The 17,234-nt window shown below is 49.0% G+C and overlaps 1 protein-coding gene across 5 annotated transcripts in view; it reads right to left on the bottom strand.

Annotated features, from left to right (window-relative positions):
- DOCK3 (dedicator of cytokinesis 3) overlaps nt 1-17,234 on the bottom strand; it is a 144,996-nt gene that overhangs the window by 89,747 nt on the left and 38,015 nt on the right. For all 5 annotated transcript variants that reach the window (XM_075321651.1, XM_075321653.1, XM_075321654.1 and 2 more), the window contains exons 2-3: nt 11,018-11,101; nt 562-602 (exon numbers count right to left, since the gene is read on the bottom strand). In XM_075321651.1, the coding sequence (XP_075177766.1) occupies nt 562-602; nt 11,018-11,101 (125 nt within the window). The remainder of the gene's footprint in view (nt 1-561; nt 603-11,017; nt 11,102-17,234) is intronic.

Raw genomic sequence — 17,234 nt, 5'->3', positions numbered from 1 at the left:
TCTCATCCCCATGACACACTGTGCAGACTCCACAGCTCAGAGTAATCAGCTTTTCCTCTGTGCTGCTGTTGAAGACAGCCATTGTCCTGAGATGTCCTCCCCTTCCCTAAAGTGCACACTGTCAGCAGAGCTCTGGCCGCTCTGACGTCAGATTGGTGGCAGCGCTCTGGATCCACTGCGGGCAGCGGCTGCCAGGGACAGCGGAGCGAACACTCATAAATGTAGCAGAAAAAGACTCTAAATGGCGGTGAACACAGGAAAATCCGGGAAACTCACAGCACTCCTGCCGGCCAGCCTGCGGCAGCCTGGTCATTACATCTGACCTTCAGACTGACTGGGCAGCGGGATGTGTGCACATGAGCAGAATGCAGTTTATGGAAGATTTACCTGCAGATACAATTAGATCCATTTAAAGGGGGGCTCCCCCCAAAAGACCATTGATTAGACCAGTAGGGTATCTAAATGCTTGTACCCCACCAACCTCTTATGACCCTTGTTTATATTACGGGACCCCTCACCCTGAAGACACAAATATCCAATATCACTGCACTTTTTTCTTACCTTTACGTTAGGGTTTTTGATGGAGGATCCTCGGTACCAACCTGCAAGACAAGAACATCAGTCTGGAATCATTCAAAACACAAACGCCTCCATCTACTGAAGAACAACAAGACCCATGAGCATCTGAAGAGAGCACAAGGGGTCCCCCTGTAGGCACCATCTGATGGGAGCGATAGCACAGCATGTCCTGCCTGATCACCGCACTTGCTTCATTTCTAAAAGTGAGGAGCTTGTGTGAGTCGGGGGGCCAAGACCATCCAAGTACATGTCAGGGGGCAACATGGGTAAAAATGAGACAATGAGACATCAATAAGGACAAAAGTGTCAATCTGCTCATGAATGAGCAGGCCCTGGATGAACATAGGCCCTTGGTTGTATGAGGAGGATCTGTTGGAGGACAATTGGGGGTTTGGAGGGATTTTTGGGGGGGGTTTAATACTTTAATCCAGAGACAATACAATTGAAGTTACATTGTTTCTTCCTCACAACATCCGGTGATGTCCTTTGTGTCAGCTCGTGTATGTAATCCGCACTGTCATCTCGCCAAGGTGTGCGTGCCAAAGAGACGGCAAGGCGATGGGAGGCGAGAGAGCACATCTAAAAGAGGACATGACGGCCACATCCAGTGACTGATGCCAGACACACTGCAGCCATCCGTATACTGCTCCTCTCCTATACTTTTCATTTTTAGTAACCGTTGATCTCGTCATACTCACACAGCTGAGGGATTGCTACAATGTACCAGTGTAAGTCATTAATCATCAGAGAGATAAGGACAAAGATACAATATGAGGACTGGTGGCTTCAGACAGAACCTTTTGTATTTCTGTATACAGTGTGCTCCCCATAATGGTAGCTGCAGGCATCGAGGTTCGACCCCTTGAGCATGTGCTTTGTGGTCGGTTTGTCTATCCAGTGAGTTACAGCAGATACACCTTTTTGCTAGGTGTTGATTATTTGTTATCCTTGCTTTAGTTTAAGGTAACAGGTATTTTCATTTACTCATTTGTCTGTCCCGTCACCTTTCGGGTGCTGCTCTAAATATCTTCTCCATGCTGGTATTTCTAGCTGGTGATATTCTCATTTGGATGTCCAGCCATACTATCGTTGTTTATGCCAGACAGTGAAAGACTAGCTAGGGTTTTATCTCCTTGCGGTTTATGCTATTTTACCCTGCCCCATCCTCTGTTTCTAGTTAGGTGGTAGGAGGCAAACTCTCTAGCAGTACGTACTTTACTCTTTCTTTTGGTATTTTGTGTTTAGTCACTCTGGGAAATCTTTCTATCTCAGCGCGCCTTCCTTTCTGTAGGTATAGTGCACAATGCTCTGCCCTCCAGTTCCTTAGGAGGAAAATAAAGCGCTTGAAGGCCTTTCAGGCAGCATAGGTCTGAGTTGCCCTAGTTTATTCTGTGGTTAGAGCTATAGCAGCCCATGCAGGAACCACTAGAGATTCAGGGGTCCGAATCTCTAGTCTGTACCAGAACCGGCTGAGTCAGTTGTAGTATTTTTAGTGTTCTACCTATTTATCCTGTGCGTGAGTTGATTAACCAAAAATAACATTATCACCAGCCCACTCCATTTTTCTGTGCTGAGAAGCCATCATGGATGATATGGATGCCCTGGCTGTGCACTTACGGTTCCTGTTCTTGGAGATGGCAGACATCAAAAAGTAACAACAATATACATTATCAGCCTCTACAGAGGTGTTAGTCCACCCAAAATTGTCTTCTGAACCCAAGGTAAAATTTACCAGATTGTTTCAATGGGGACCAAAGTAAGTTTTCTATCTTTCTTCTTGTAATTTGTATTTTCGTCTCTGTCCTGCCTCATCTGGAAGAAAGCGTATCTTTCGTACATGGAGATCCTCAGGCTTGGGCTTTTTCCTTCCCTGAGGATTCTCCAGTTTTTTCCTGCCAGTGCGTTTGGACAGATGTCTTACGGATAAGAGTACATTTGAGGGTGTTTCAGTGACTACCTCCTCTCATTCTATTGAGGCTGGAGAACCTATGCAAACTGGGGCCTGAGAGAGTCCAAGGAAGGAATTGAGCTTGGATCACCTGCTCGTCTCTGTCTAAAGTAAACTATGATCAAACTGGTCAGTTTCAAATACAATAATAAATTGTGGGTACACAGTTTCGACTCTCAGTCATCCAATTCAAGTATCTGCAATTGATAATTTTCCCCTTACTCAAAGTCATGTTACTTTTAAGGTTGACAATGTGTGTCCATGACAGTGGGAAAATCTATGTCATTTATGATGTTTCCTTACCTGCCAGCTAAAATTGTGTTGGGTATGCCCTGGTTGATGAAACATATGCCTACCATCCACTGGGAGTTTCAAGAGGTCAAGACTTAGGGAAATTTTTGTTTTACCAGTTGTTCATCTAAATCCATGGCATCTTTGAGATCTCTTCTTCCAGATTTGATGGCTGTTTTTTATGACAACGTGAAATTCTTTCTCCACTTAAGTGTTATGACTGTGCTATTGAATTTATACCAAAGCCAACTTGCCTAAATCCCATCTGTTTAACCTCTCTCTTCCTTAAAGAGATGCCTTGAAGGAGTACATTCAAGAGTCTCTCAAAGGTTCACATAAGGCCTTCCACCTCACCAGTCGCTGTGGGAGTTTTCTTTGTTAAGAAAAGTGATGGAGGGTTGCGTCTGTGTTTGGATTTGAGAGAAATGAAATGAATAAGATTATTGTATGTAATCCTTACCCTCTACTCCTTATTCCTGACCTGTTTAACCAACTAGCAGGGGCCAAATGTTTTTCTAAACTGGATCCAAGAGGGGCATATAACCTTATATGTGGAAGACTGGCTTCAATGCCCCCGAGGGTCACTTAGAAAATTTGGTGATGCCATTCAGTTTGCCCAATTGCTCCAGCAGTGCCTCAGAACTTCATAAATTATATTTTTTCTTCTTTAGTGAGTAGATTTTTAGAGTAGATATACTTGGATGACATTTTGATTTAATCAGGTTCTTGTGAGGAGCATTGGGAGTATGTTCAACAGATACTTCAAGTTCTTCAAGACAATCATTCATTTGCCAAGCTAGAGAAGTGTCAACTTGAGGTGCGGCAGATTCCGTTTTTGAGTCATTAGGTTTCCGCTAAAGGTTTTCAGATGGATCCCATGAAGGTACAGGTCATTCTTTATTGGGTAAAACTTAAAGCTTTGCAGAGGTTGTTAGGTTTTGCTAATTATTCATAAGTTCATTGAGAACTTCTCGGTTATAGTCAAACCTCTTACTGATATGATCAAGAAGGGTACTGATTTTTCCTCTTGGTTGGTCTACTGAGGCTGTTGATGACTTTGCATCAATCAAGACAGCTTTTTCTAAGAACTCTGTTCTCAAACAACCCAATGTTGATTTGCCTTTTGTGGTTGAGGTGAACGACTCTTCGGTGGGAATGGGTGCTGTTCTTTGTTGGAAGGAGGATGGTTACCGTCATCCTTGTGCTTTTTTTCTTGGAAATTATGACAAACAGAGTAAAACTATGATATGGGGATTGGGAACTCTTGGCTGTTAGGCTAGGTTCGCACACAGCGTCTTTTTGACGCTGCGTTTTTGTGCGTTTTTGGCCGCTAAAAACGCACAAAAACGCACCTGCGTCGAAAAAACGCATAAAAAAACCGCATGCGTTTTTACCGCGATTTGGTGCGTTTTTGGCTGCGTTTTGCTGCGTTTTTGATCTCTGCGTTTTGCTGCGTTTTTCCAATGCATTGCATGGGCGGAAAACGCAGAAAAACGCAGGAAAGAACTGACATGTCCATTTTTTTTTTTTAACTCAAAGACGCAGGTAAAAAAAACAGATGTGTGCGGACAGCAAAAATGAAAACTCATAGACTTTGCTGGGGAAGCAAAGTCCTGCAGTTTTGAGGCCAAAAACGCACCCGAAAAACACGCAAAAACGCCGCGAAAAACGCACTGTGCGCACATAGCCTAAAGAGTGCATTTGAGGAATGGAGGCATTGGTTGGAGGTGGAAATGATAGAGTAACTGTCTTTACTGAACACAACTTACTGTACGTTCATGTTGCTAAATGCTTGAATACTACACAGGCTAGGCGGGCCCTCTTTTTTGCTTGGTTTGATTTCTCTGTGACATATCTCCTTGGTACTAAGAATATGAAAGCTGATGCTTTATCACATAGTTTTCTTCAAGAGTTGAGGGACGATAATCCAGTCAAAATTCTTAGTGAAAGGGTGGTAGTGGAAGCTCAGGTTGATGCACCAGAGGACTTGCCATCTAGCAAGCTGTTTGTGCCGTTCTCGCTTTGTACTGACCTTCTTAAAATGCACGACTCTGTGTTGGCTGGACTTCCTGGTTCCTTTGCTACCTGAAGATCTGTTTCCAGGTCCTTATGGTGGCAGAGTGGTCGAAAGGATGTTGATGAGTACGTGCAAACTTTGTGCCAGGTCTAAAGCCTCTCGCCAGGCCCCTGCAGGGCTTCTTTTGCCTAACGAGGTTCCATTTCAACCTTGGACTCATTTGTCCATAAATTTTGTCAGAAAGTTTTCTAATTCTGGTGGTGATACAGTAGTATGGGTGCTGGTGGACTGCTACAGAAAGATGGTTCATTTGGTTCCTCTACCAAAATGGTCTACGACTAAGCGTTTCGCTACATTGTTTATTTTCGCGTTTAGCTACATGTGTTCCAAAAAACATAATTTCCAATGAAGGGGTTCCGTTTATAGATATCTTCCTGAGACTAGTGGTCAGACGGTCAGAATGAACTAATAATTAGAACAATATTTCAGATGTCTTGTTTCATCTAAATCAGGGGTGGGGAACCTCCGGCTGCCGCCCCAGCACTGCGGTCCCCGGGAATCAGCCCGGAGGCCGCAGAAAAAGTCATTGCGGGTATACGGCCCGCAATGACGTTTTCTGCGGCCTCCGGGCTGATTCCCGGGGACCGCAGTGCTGGGGCGGCAGCCGCATCTTGCTGGCTGCTGGCCCTTTAAAACCCCACACAGAGCGTTCCTATACCTGAAGGACTACGTCCCCACACTGGCACTGGCTACGTGAGGACGTACTTTGTAGGCAAGGTAGGCGTGAGGTGCGCTACAATTCAACAGAAGAGGAGCGACTGCCCTATGATCCCTCAGGTTCTACTGTGCCGGGCAGCGCTCTCTGTGCCCAGCAGTGGCGGCTCTGTCTGGGCCCGGTGGCGGCTCTGTCTTTGCCCGGCAACGGCGGCGCCTCTGTCGGTGCCCGGCGGCGGCTCTGTCTGTGCCCGCAGCCTCCCCCAACGCTCTCTGTGATCCCAGCCTCCCCAGTTCTCTAACTGTCTCCAACCTCCTCCAAGTCTGCCTGTGTCCCCAGCCTCCCCCAGGTCTGCCTGTGTCCCCAGCCTCCCCCAGGTCTGCCTGTGTCCCCAGCCTCCCCCAGGTCTGCCTGTGCCCCCAGCCTCCCCCAGGTCTGCCTGTGCCCCCAGCCTCCCCCAGGTCTGCCTGTGCCCCCAGCCTCCCCCAGGTCTGCCTGTGCCCCCAGCCTCCCCCAGGTCTGCCTGTGCCCCCAGCCTCCCCCAGGTCTGCCTGTGCCCCAGCCTCCCCCAGGTCTGCCTGTGCCCCCAGCCTTCCCCAGGTCTGCCTGTGCCCCCAGCGCTCTCTGTGCCCCCAGCGCTCTCTGTGCCCCCAGCGCTCTCTGTGCCCCTTCTCCCCAGTGATCTCTGTGCCCTGAGCATCCCCCAGTGCTCTTTGTGCACCCAGTGCTATCTGTGTCCGTCCGGCATCCCCGAGGGCTGTCTGTGCCCCCAGCTATGTATATACCCCCAGCAATGTTTGTGCCCCCCAGGTATATCTCTGCAACCCAGTGATGTCTGTGATGTCTATGCTCTGCTGCTTCCCTAGTGATGTATATTCCTCTCAGCCCTCTCCAGCAATGTTTATGCCCTCCCAACTATGTACCCCCCTCCCAGTGATGCCTATGCCCACAGCCATGTCTATGTCCCGCAGCTTTTCTAGTAATATATACTCCTCCCAAGTGATGTATTTGCCCTCAGCATCTCCTTTGATGTCTATGCCCCCAGCGTCCCTAGTCATGTCTATGCCCCCCAGCCTCCCCAGTGATCTATATTCCTCCCAACCCTCCCCTGTGATGTATGTACAGCAGTCCCAACCAACTCAAACCTGGAAAAGCAGTTGTGAAAAGCAACAAGATCAATATCGCTTAATATTACAGCTGCACCAAAGAATAGTACAGTCTATAATAATAATACAGTCTTCTGTCCTAGAGGAGGAAATATATTCTTCTCATTTGATTAAGGTCTGGAGAGCAGTTGAAAAAGATCTTTTGATAACTTGCGATCGGTCCAAGAGAACTGCAAACCGCAGATGTAGAAGAGCCCCTGTCTTTAAAGGTAGGAGATTTTATTTGACTTTCCTCAAAAATATTCACTTTAAAAGTTTTCTCAAGCAAATTTGCTGGTCCGTATGAGGTAATTAAAAACATTAATCATGTGATGGTCAAGATCCAACTCCCAGGTGCATGCAGGATTAATAATTCTTTCCATTGCTTTCTTCTTAAAAAGATTGGAGGAGATGCCGGTTCCTCATGACATCACTGAGGCAGACTTGGAGGATTTGCATGGGGATCACATAGTCAGAGAGTTCTGTTAGCAGGGTCAGAGATCTCAGAGGATCCAGTGGCCCCTTGTAGAAAGTGGGGTGGTACTGTCATGAGTCAAGTTTTGAACCCTGGAGCATGTGCTTTGTGGTCGGTTTGTCTGTTCACTGAGCAACAGCAGATACACCTTTTCTCTGAGTGTTTATTATCTACTATTCTTGCTTTCGGGGTACTTCTCACATAGTGAGATCGCTCCTGAGTCACGGTTTTTGTGACGCACCAGTGACCTCATTAGCGATCTCGCTGTGTATGACACTGAGCAGTGATCTGGCCCCTGCTGTGAAATCGCTGCTCGTTACACACAGTGCTGATTCATTTTTTGGACGTTGCTCTCCCGCAGTGAAGCACACATCGCTGTGTGTGACAGCGAGAGAGCAACGATCTGAATGTGCAGGGAGCAGGCTTCTGGCAGCCTGCGGTAAGCTGTAACCAAGGTAAATATCGGGTAACCAAGCAAAGCCCTTTGCTTGGTTACCCGATATTTACCTTGGTTACTAGCGTCCGCCTCTCTCAAGTTGTCAGTGCCTGCTCCCTGCACAAGTAGCCGGAGTACACATCGGGTAAATAAGCAAAGCGGTTTGCTTATTAACGCGATGTGTACTCTGGCTAGGAGTGAAGGGAGCCAGCGCTAAGCGGTATGCACTGGTAACCAAGGTAAATATCGGGTAACCAAGCGCTTGGTTACCCGATATTTACCTTAGTTACCAAGAGCAGCATTGCTTCCACGCGTCGCTGTTGGCTGGGGGCTGGTCACTGGTTGCTGGTGAGATCTGCCTGATTGACAGCTCACCAGCGACCATGTAGCGCTGGAGCGTCGCTAAAGTGTGATGGTACCCTTAGTCTTTTAGGTTATCAGGTGTTTTCAATTACTCACTTGCCTGTCCCATCACCTTTCGGGTGCCGCTATAAATACAACCTCCTGCTGTTATTTCCTGCTGATGATATTTTCATTTGGATGCCCAACCATACTGCTGTTGTTTATGTCACACGGTGTCTGGCTCAAAACTCAGAGAGTGTCAAGACTACATCTGACGCTGTTCACACAGCAGAGTCAGACATTCCATACGATGCTGCCTTTGAGTTGCACAGACAGGCTCAGGCGTCGATCAGCTGTGCTCTTGTTAGTAACCTGGCTTGCAGGAGTTAATTTCTGCTAGCCTGTGGATTACTGCTTGAGTCACATGTTGTAGGAGACCGATCTCAGTCGCTTCCGCCCTTTTTAAAATGGTGGAGCCTGTTCTCCCTTGCCGATGATAGCTTTATGCGATCCTGGTCCTTGTACTTTACTATCTGGTTGCTCATGAACTTCTGTGTGCTGTTTGGTGTCTTGTAGAAATTCTCTTGTCTGATTATTTCCTCCCTTACTTTAGTTTCCTCCTGAGCACATATTGCCTATGTGAGTGATCGCTGTGAGTTTGAGTTTTGGTTCCCCCACCATCTGTTTATTTGTGTGGGATTAACCACTCCTGTCTCGGCCCTCTCCTGGGTGAAGGGAGGGGGTCCACTAGACCAGGGTGGTTTTCTATAGCTGGGAAGATAGCCCAAACATCGTCACCTTCAGACGTACCTTTAGGATCAGGGTCAGCTAGGATTCCCCTAGCCTGAGGACCAGATAAGGCTCCCCTGTTACTTGTCATCCTGTCACACACCGTGACAGTTTGTCAGACAGTGAAACACCAGCTAGGGTTTTATCTGCTCGCGGTTTATGCTTTTCACCCTGCACCTATCTTTGTTTCTAGTTAGGTAGTAGGTGGGATACTCTCTAGCAGTAAGTATTTTACCCTTTCCTTTGGAATTTCGTGGTTTGTTTTTACTCATTCTGGGAACCCTTTCTATCTCAGCACTTTTTTCTTTCCGTAGGTATATTGCACTCTGCTCTTCCCTCTTGTTCCTTAGGTGGAAAGTGAAATGCTCGATGGCCTCTCAGGCAACATAGGTCCGAGTTGCCATAGTTTAGTTTGGACATAGGGTTACTGCAGTCCATGCAGGAACCACTAGGGATTGCGGGGTCCGAATGTCTAGTATGTACATGAACTGGCTTCGTCAGTTGCAGTATGTTCAGTGTTTTACCTATTTAATCCATGTAAGTTGATTAAACAAGCATAACAGTACCTCTGTATACAGGGAGCTCCCCCTAGTGGTGGCTGTAGACAGAATTTCATGTATCTCTGTATACAGGGAGCTCCCCCTAGTGGTGGCTGAAGACAGAATCTTCTCATGTATCTCTGTATACAAGGAGCTCCACCTAATGGTGGCTGAAGACAGAATCTTATGCATCTCTGTATACAGAGAGCTCCCCCTAGTGGTGACTGTAGATGGAATCTTATCATGTATCTCTATACAGGGAGCTCCACCTAGTGGTGACTGTAGACGGAATCTTATCATGTATCTCTGTATACAGGGAGCTCCCCCTAGTGGTGACTGTAGACGGAATCTTATCATGTATCTCTGTATACAGGGAGCTCCCCCTAGTGGTGACTGCAGACAGAATTTTATGTATCTCTGTATACAGGGAGCTCCACCTAATGGTGACTGAAGACAGAATCTTATGTACCTCTGCATACAGGGAGCTCCACCTAGTGGTGACTGCAGACAGGATCTTATGATGTATCTTTGTATACAGGGAACTCCCCCTATTGGTGGCTGCGGACAGAATCTTATCATGTATCTCTGTACACAGGGAGCTCCCCCTAGTGGTGGCTGCAGACAGAATCTTATATCTCTGTATAAGGGTAGCTCTCTCATGTGGTGGCTGCAGACAGGCAGAATAATTCACTGAACGTTGGAGCTTGACCATTTGCTTCAAAGACCAGTGATGTATTAGATGATGCTATACTAGTATGGTTCCTTACACTGCATAGGCTGAATGTAGACGGGATGCTGGGGAGGATTCGGGAAACCCCGCTGGTTACAGCTCTGGGGGTTCAGAAAGTATTTCATGGATCTGAGTTAAATGGAGCGGTGGTTTCTCTACTGTGCCGTACAGCCCATTACAAGGATGTTACATCCACGCTTATTTTTCTGCTAATGTTTTTCCGGTTGGTTGGAAATTGTCCCGACTGCAATAATGTAAATTACAAATGCAGCGAAAGTGGAAGCTTAAAGGGAAACTCTGGTATATAGGCCAAATTCCCGAATGGAGAGTCACGGTGTATACTGGTTGATGTAGATTGTGCTGCGTGATACATTGTTGCACTGCATTAGCAAAAAATGTTTCCATTAGGCTACTTTCACACATCCGGTTTGAGCACTGCGGCTCAATCCGGCTGTGAAAACTATGCAACGGATGCGGCGAAAACACCGCATCCTTTGCATAAGTTTTTACATGCGGCCCGTCCGTTTTTTTCCGGTTGCGGCATGCTACCGAGCATGCGCAGTGGAAAAAACCGCATCCGGCGAGCGGATGCGTTTTTTTCCGCATCGCGCCGCATCCGGCCTCCATAGGTATGCATTGAAAAATGCGCCGCAGCGGCCGGATGCGGCGCGATGCGGTGTTTTTTGCCGGAGCAAAAAACGTTGCAGGGAACGTTCGATCCGGCCGCGGCATCGGCTAAATCTGCCGCATGCGGCCAAAACCGGACCGAACGCAAGCCCCTGCGGCACAATACGGCACTAATGTAAGTCTATGCAAAAAAAACCGCAACCGGCGTTACAAAAGCCGGTTGCGGTTTTTCTGCAGAACGCCGTATTGTGCCGCAGAGCAAAAATCCGGATGTGTGAAAGTAGCCTTAGATGGTGTTCTGCATTAATAAGCAGCAATTGGACAGAAAGTTCTGTTACGTATTGGACCCCTATATTGGACCTCTGCAGTCGCCCCTGCACTCACCTTCACATTTCTCCAGGATATGCACAGTTTCTCCCAGTTCCAAAGTTAACCCTTGAGGTACTGATCCACGGAAACTAGATATGACTGAAAGAGAGAGACAAGACAGAGTATAGCAGAGCTGACACAGTGCAGAGATCACTAAATCATTACTACATCCCCGACTGTGTCTGAGGGTACAGGGTGCGATCGTGTGTAGGGGGGAATATGACAACACTTACTGGCTGAGCTATGGGATGTGAAGTGACAGCTGTGGTTTGATCTTCTAGATTGTAAGCTTACCAGCACGGCCCTCATTCATCTGTAACTGGTGAACTATGTGTTAACTTGTATTGTCTGTATATGTACTGTGAGGTAGCGTGGTCTGCTGCGCAGCAGAAGACACGGGATCCAGGCATTAAGGTTCACAGCACACGGTTTAATGTCCAAACAAAAGTCCACAACAATATACCTGTGCCTCTCCAGCAGAGAACTCAGGGAGTTCTGTTCACTCCCTCACACCCGGCACACCTGCCCTCGTTCCTGTTTCCATTTAACCCTTCTTTCAGCCTGTAGGGAAACAGCATTAACCCTAGAGTGGATTTACTTTCTATCATGGAGTGAGCACAACCGGGGCGAGACATACCGGCAGTCATAGATAACCCCGGTCACAGTCTCACGTACCCCCCCCCCCCCCCCCCCCTCAGTTCAAGCGTGCGGGGTTGAACTCCCGCCATCAAACACGGGCCGCGGGACAAGGCATCGGCGTTGCCCTGCAACCTACCGGCCCGGTGTTCAACCGTAAACCGGAAGTTCTGCAGAGAAAGGAACCACCGGGTAACCCGGGCATTCCGTTCCTTGGCGGATCTCATCCAGACCAGTGGAGAGTGATCCGTCACCAAGCGAAACTGCCGTCCAGCAGGTAATAGCGTAGGGACTCCAAGGCCCACTTGATCGCCAGGCACTCCTTCTCCACTACGCTATAATTCCGCTCGGGAGGGGTGAGCTTCCTACTTAAGAAGGTGACGGGGTGTTCCTCCCCCTGAACCACCTGAGACAGCACTGCCCCCAGGCCGACCTCTGAGGCGTCAGTCTGTACTATGAACTCCTTCCGGAAATCAGGGTGTACAAGAACGGGCTGTCCGCACAGGACCCCCTTCAGGGCCCGGAAGGAGTCCTCGGCCTGCGGAGTCCAGCGTACCATGACGGACTTCTTGCCTTTGAGAAGGTCCGTCAAGGAGGCTGATAGTCCCGCAAAATCCTTTACAAACCTCCTGTAGTACCCCACGATACCCAGGAAGGCCCTAACCTGCTTCGTGGTCAGGGGTCTAGGCCACTTCTGGATCGCCTCAACCTTGTTAATTTGGGGCTTGATCACTCCTTGGCCTATCACGTAGCCCAAGTAGCGGGCTTCCGTGAGTCCCAACGCACATTTCTTGGGATTGGCTGTCAATCCGGCTGTTCGAAGCGCGTCCACCACCGCTTGTACCTGTTCCAAGTGGGTCTGCCAATCGGAGCTGTAAATAATGATGTCATCAAGGTACGCTGATGCATACGCCTGGTGGGGTTCCAGCACTAAGTCCATCAACCTCTGGAACGTGGCCGGAGCGCCATGTAACCCAAAAGGCAAGACAACATAGTGGAAGAGACCCTCCGGCGTAACAAAAGCGGTTTTCTCCTTGGCGGACTCAGTCAGTGGCACCTGCCAGTACCCCTTGGTCAGGTCGAGCGTGGTAAAATATCGCGCCTGTCCCAGCCTGTCAATCAGCTCATCCACCCGGGGCATGGGGTAGAGATCGAACTTGGATATTTCGTTCAATCTCCTAAAGTCATTGCAGAACCTTAAGGAGCCATCGGGTTTTGGTATTAGGACAATCGGACTAGCCCATTCACTCCGGGATTTTTCGATGACCCCCAGGCGTAACATTGTCTTTACTTCCTCTGATATGGCTTGTCGTCGAGCCTCCGGTACCCGGTATGACTTCAGGCGTACCTTCAGGTGGGGCTCGGTGACAATATCATGTTGTATCAGACTGGTCCTACCGGGCAGCTCGGAGAAGACATCGGGGTTCTGCTGAACCAACCGTCTGGCCTCTCGCCTCTATGTCTTGGTGAGGGCTTCTCCAATCCTTACTTCCGGTTCGTCCTCTCCGGAGGTCGCTGGAGCCGGATGTGAACGACCCGAAGAGGAGGGAGATGGGGAAAAAACAGCCATCAGGCTTTCCCGTTCCTGCCAAGGTTTTAATAGGTTGACATGGTATATTTGTTCAGGTTTCCGCCTACCGGGCTGCAATACTTTATAGTTAACCACCCCGACTATCTCGTAGGGGCCTTGCCACTGAGCCAGGAATGTACTCTCCGCCGTGGGGATTAATACCAACACCCGATCCCTGGGTTTAAAGGTCCGCACGGTGGCTTGTCTATTGTAGCGGCCGCTTTGCGCGGCCTGAGCCTCCTGTAAATGCTCCTTCACAATTGGCATGACCGCGCTTATGCGGTTCTGCATTCCTAAAATGTGTTCAATCACACTTTTATGGGGGGTGGGCTCTTGCTCCCATGTTTCCTTTGCCAGGTCCAACAATCCCCGGGGATGTCGCCCGTATAACAATTCAAAAGGCGAAAACCCCGTGGATGCCTGTGGCACCTCACGGATGGCAAACATCAAATAGGGAAGCATCATATCCCAGTCTTTCCCGTCTTTTGAAATCACCCTTTTGAGCATGGTTTTCAGGGTTTTATTGAAACGCTCGACTAAACCGTCCGTTTGAGGATGATACACAGACGTACGCAACTGCTTGATCTGGAGTAGCCGGCATAGCTCTTTGGTCACTTTAGACATGAATGGGGTCCCCTGATCCGTAAGGATCTCCTTGGGCAACCCCACCCGGCAGAACACAGCAAACAACTCCCGAGCTATAAGCTTTGCTGCAGTATGTCTGAGAGGTATCGCCTCGGGATACCGGGTGGCATAGTCAACGATCACTAGGATGTGTTGGTGCCCTCGAGCGGACTTTACGAGGGGCCCCACCAGAGCCATCCCTATCCGTTCAAAAGGGACTTCTATAATGGGTAACGGTACCAACGGACTGCGAAAATGGGTCAGGGGTGCGGTAAGCTGACACTCCGGGCAGGTTTCGCAGAACCGTTTTACCTCCCCAAAGACCCCGGGCCAATAGAACCTTTGCAATATTCGCTCCTGCGTTTTCTTGACCCCTAGGTGGCCACTCATCAGGTGTTTATGAGCCAAGTCGAGGACCCGCCGGCGATGCGGCTGGGGCACCACCAACTGCTCTACCCCCACGCCCCATATTTCATCTACCCGGTAGAGTAAATCCTGCTTAAGAGCGAAATGGGGGTACCTTACCTGGGCACCGGGCAGCTGTGCCACCCCGTTAATTACTGTCACCCGACTCCGGGCATGTATTAATGTAGGGTCCTGGAGTTGGGCTGTCCCAAACGTATCCGGGGACGTCTCCAACTCCGGGATGGGTTCGACCGTCTCAGCCTCTCCTGCCAATACCTCTAGGGGCGACCTATCGGGTTCACATTCTGTCCCTATCATGGGGACCCCTACGGCAGGTGTCCCGGATTCAGGATTGTAGGGCTCAGGTCCCGGACTGACCAATATCTGAGGAGACTTAGGGGGTCCTTTCCATAAAGTCCAAAAATAGGGCAGATCCCTTCCTAGGATCACGTCATAGGGAAGAGTGTTAAGAAGTCCCACCTCATGTTGCACCTGACCGCAAGGTGCTGTGATGGTGACAATCCCCGTGGGATAGTCTCGGCGGTCCCCATGTATGCAAACCACCCCCACGGTACGTCCTGTGGCCTTTACTTTAGCCCTCAAGGTGGATCGCACCAGGGTCACTAAGCTTCCGGAATCCAACAATCCTGTAACCGGACATCCATTCACCTGTATTTGGCACAAGTGGGGCTCAGTCTCTGGGGAGACCAGGTCAGCGGTACACACCACCTGAGCATACATTGAACCCCGCCGGGTAACCCCACAATCCATGGGCTCCGTGGTCAGTGGACACTGGGCTTCCATATGTCCCACCCGCTGGCACCGCCAACATCTAATAGGGAAGGAAACCCCCTTGACAAGTTGTCGTTTAGGGTACAGAACCTTCCGGACCTCAGGAACGGCGGGCGCGGCCTCAGACGGGACGGTAGAGGACTCCTGCACCGGTGTCAGCGGTGGGTCCTTGGCCCTAGGCTTGGAGGGGCCGGACCGACGGGCGGTACGCAAAGTCTCAGTGTCCCGTATCAAGTCCTGCGTAGCCACATGCCGCTCTACCAGGGACACTAATTGGTCCAGGGTACTCGGGTCACCCTGTCCTACCCACCGTTGAATGATGACGGGTAAAGTACGCACAAAATGATCCACTACTACCCTTTCCACCATTTGCGCCGGGCTCAGAGTGTCAGGCTGCAACCACTTTTTTACAAGATGCAACAAGTCATAGGCCTGGGAGCGTACGGGTTTGGCTTCCTCATAGAACCACTGATTTACCCGCTGAGCCCGTACATAGGTATTCACCCCCAACCGAGCCAGTATTTCGGCTTTCAGGGTCGCATAGTCAATGGCGTCCTCGATACAGAGGTCCAGGTACGCTTTTTGGGGTTCCCCCGTCAGATAGGGCGACAATACCTCAGCCCACTGGGGGGTCGGCAGCTTTTCCCGCTCGGCCACCCGCTCAAACACCGCCAGGAACGCTTCCACATCATCCCCCGGGGTCATCTTTTGCAACGCTTGTCTCACCGCTTTCCGGACGCTGCCGTCGTCACCCGGTCCCGGGGTTGTTGCTGCCGGTCCGGCACGGATCGACTTGGCCAGGAGGACCATCTGTTCTTGGTGCCTCTGTTCCTGCAATTTCAAGGATTGCTGGTGCTGTTGCTGCTGATGATCCAATGTCCGGAGCAGGTGTGTATTCATCTGTTGTTGCTGTGCAGTAGCCTGAGCCAGCTGCTTTAGTATGTCTTCCATGGCGTTGCCGGGTTTGGGCTGTAGTATAGCCGCTTGAATCCAGGACATGTGCTACCGGGTCACCAGAAATGGAAGCTACACCTCACCGGGCTGGCATGCCCGCCGATTCTCCACCATATGTGAGGTAGCGTGGTCGGCTGCGCAGCAGAAGACACGGGATCCAGGCATTAAGGTTCACAGCACACGGTTTAATGTCCAAAGAAAAGTCCACAACAATATACCTGTGCCTCTCCAGCAGAGAACTCAGGGAGTTCTGTTCGCTCCCTCACACCCGGCACACCTGCCCTTGTTCCTGTTTCCATTTAACCCTTCCTTCAGCCTGTAGGGAAACAGCATTAACCCTAGAGTGGATTTACTTTCTATCATGGAGTGAGCACAACCGGGGCGAGACATACCGGCCGTCATAGATAACCCCGGTCACAGTCTCACAGTACCCATTTAATTGTACAGTGCTGCGGAATATGTTGGTGCAATAGAAATAATATTATAATTATCTGTGTACTGAACATGGCGAAGAGCAAGTAACGTCCAAGTAGGATTGTAACAATTGTGTCCACAGATACATTGTACCAGTGCATGGAAGAAAGTGTGATCACAATGTATTCTACCAGTGTGACAGTGGTTGCAATGTATCGTCACCGAGCCTTAGCTTTATAACATGTAGCTGCATCTTTTTCAGGGGACCAAAATAATTTGGACAATTATCTCAAAAGCTCTTTAATGGGCTGAATGGTCTATTCCATCGCTAATCCATAATTAATCAAATAAAAGGTCTGGAGCTGATTCCATGTATGGTATTTGCATTTGGAAGGTGTTACTGTGAACCCATAACATGAGATCTCAATGGAAGAGAAACAGACCATCGCTAGGGTGGGGAAAAAAAGAAGAAATCAATCAAAGAGATAGCAGAAATGTGAGGAGCGGCTAAATCAGTTTGGTACATTCTGCAAGAAAAAGAGCGCACTTGGAGAGCTAGTAACTCAAAAAGGCCAATATCCCCACAGAAGACAAGAGTGGGGGATGATCATAAAATCCTTTCCATGGTGAAGAAAAATGTCTTCATAATATCCACTCAAGTGAAGAACACTCTCCAGACGGTAGATGTTTCAGTATATAAGACTACCATAAAGAGAAGACTTCATGAGATCAGATACAGAGGGGTCACCACAAGATGTAAACCATTAATCAGCCTTAAAAATAGAAAGACCAGATTAGACTTTGCAAAAAAAAATAAAAATTATATATTATATATAT

This window comes from Anomaloglossus baeobatrachus, chromosome 8 (genome assembly GCF_048569485.1).
Source record: "Anomaloglossus baeobatrachus isolate aAnoBae1 chromosome 8, aAnoBae1.hap1, whole genome shotgun sequence".
NCBI classification, from domain to species: Eukaryota; Metazoa; Chordata; class Amphibia; order Anura; family Aromobatidae; genus Anomaloglossus; species Anomaloglossus baeobatrachus.
This window is presented reverse-complemented; position numbering and strand designations above follow the sequence as displayed.